This window comes from Solanum pennellii, chromosome 6, assembly GCF_001406875.1.
Source record: "Solanum pennellii chromosome 6, SPENNV200".
Classification (NCBI taxonomy): domain Eukaryota; kingdom Viridiplantae; phylum Streptophyta; class Magnoliopsida; order Solanales; family Solanaceae; genus Solanum; species Solanum pennellii.
Window position 1 is genome coordinate 18,737,972 of NC_028642.1, and position 2,113 is coordinate 18,740,084.

At 32.1% G+C, this 2,113-nt stretch overlaps 1 protein-coding gene across 1 annotated transcript; it reads right to left on the reverse strand.

The window, feature by feature from the left end:
• Nucleotides 1-690: 690 nt before the first annotated feature.
• Nucleotides 691-1,629, reverse strand: LOC114077608. Its single transcript, XM_027917916.1, has one exon. The coding sequence runs from the start codon at nucleotides 1,627-1,629 to the stop codon at nucleotides 691-693; it is 939 nt and encodes a 312-aa protein (XP_027773717.1).
• Nucleotides 1,630-2,113: the final 484 nt, after the last annotated feature.

Consider the following 2,113-nt stretch of genomic DNA (forward strand, 5'->3'; position numbering starts at 1 on the left):
GTTCATTATAACATTATTAAGTCATGATAAATAATTATAATCAACAAGAGATTTTCAGGAATAAATTTGTTTAGCTACTCATAAATTTAAGAGTGTATACCTGATTTTGTAGATTTGTAGCTCCAGAATTTTCCATAGTTATTATTTAATTATCTAGCTCTGATACCAATTTTGGGGTGGAAGCGATTGAGAGAGTAAGTAGATTGTAAGTTGGATGAAGTTGTGTGTGTTTTTATTTATGAGGGGAAGCCCTCTATTTATATACAAAATTTACATACTTTTGGCCAAAATGGCCGACACTTACTTTACACTTGGCCTTTTTATATTTGGCCGACACAACAAAACAAAAAACTTTAACTTTACTTTACATAGTGGCCTTTACTTTTATTACCGGCCGACACAATACTTTTTACACATGGCTGATATTCAGCCGACGCAAAACGACAAAAATAAGAGACTTAACTTTACAGACTTTTTTTTTATCTATTCTAATTGTACGTCTGGGACAAAATTTTCTTCTCCTTCACATTTTGAGCATAGGTGATCGGGATATTTCTGTCCTATCAACTTGCAATATCTTGTCAGCAGATTTGGAGAAATAAAATTTTTCTTTATAGCTCTTGTTGTTGGTGTAGTTTCTGGCTTTAGCAGACTTAGTATCCATTGTCTTAGTTCTTCCATGTCTGTTGGTCATATATCTCTGCAATTTGAATAGATTATTGTTTGATCTCGGTTGTAGTATGTCCATATGGCATTTTCATTCAAATAATTGTTTGTTATCTCGTTCAATATAGTAGCTATCCCGATAGTTCTTTTATTGGCATAGAATTCTGGAATATCTACTCTTTGTACCTCTTCCTGGGTGTCTATCTTCTCAGGGATTATCATTTCCCTTGTTAACCCAATCTTTATAACTTGGATTGTAGGTTTGACTTCGTCATATAATATCTCTGCAGTAGCTGAGTAGAATTTTATGTAAAAAAGAGTACCTTTAGTTATTCTTTTATACTGTAAAAATGCTCTGTATAGCTCCGGTATTTTAGATATCTCATCTCCTGTTGCTGTATATACTGTACTTAATAATCCATAGTTGTAGCAAGTTGCTACTAGGTTTGGATTGGTTCCTGGTTGTGCAATTAATTTATTATATCCTTGTAAATACTGGGTTATATAGTCTTCGTCGGGTTTTTTCGTATTTTTAGCTTTAGGGTTTTGGTTAAGAAAAGTCTGTACTTTGTATATGTTTTCTATATATGTTCTGGAAATATAATTGTATGTTTGTTTTTGGGAATCTAAGCTGGCTTTGTATGTATTTGTTTGTGGGGTGACTGTCATATCTTTTTGGGTATTTTGAGGAGTGTATGGTTTTGAAAATAATTTGTTCATATTTACATTTGTATATTTTACCTTAGTCTCCTCCTTTTTTATAGGTTGTCCTGCTGTAGATGTGCTGGCTGTAGCTTCATTTAAACAAACATTGTTATGGGTTTTTTGGAGTTTCCCAACGTCTCCTTGTAGCTCCGCATGTTTATGGTCATGCTGCTGACCTAGCTCCGCATGTTTATAGTCATGCTGCTGACTATTAGCTTTTTCTTTCAGACTTTGTACTTCTGTTTCTATCTTTTCCATCTTTTGGCATAGATTTGTCATCATGGCCAATATATCTTTTAGTGTATCTTTCTCTTGAGAGGTAGTCTGCAACAGAATTCTCGTCAGTTTTAATTATCTCAATTGTAAATGTAAAATTCAATATATTTAATACTAATCTCCTTATTTCTTTTGTTGTAACTGAATCATCTACCTTTTTAGTTATCCACCATTTTACCTGTGTGTTATCTGTTCTTACGATAAATTTATTGTAAACTATATATGGTTCGAATGCTAATAAATATTTATATAATGCAAATAATTCCTTTCTATTTATCTCCCATTTCGTTTGTGGTTCAGTATATGATCCTGAGTAATACCTGCAATGATGTTCTATCTTTTCTTTGTTATATTTATATTTTAGTACTCCTCCGTAACTGTGGTCACTTGAATCTGTTTCAACTATATATGTAAATGCTTTACTTTCATCAGGAAAATATAGTTTTGGTAATTTTTTGCATAATTT

Excerpts from the sequence above, each read along its gene's own strand:
- LOC114077608 (XM_027917916.1), bottom strand. The coding sequence starts at position 1,629 with ATGGAAAAGATAGAAACAGAAGTACAAAGTCTGAAAGAAAAAGCTAAT.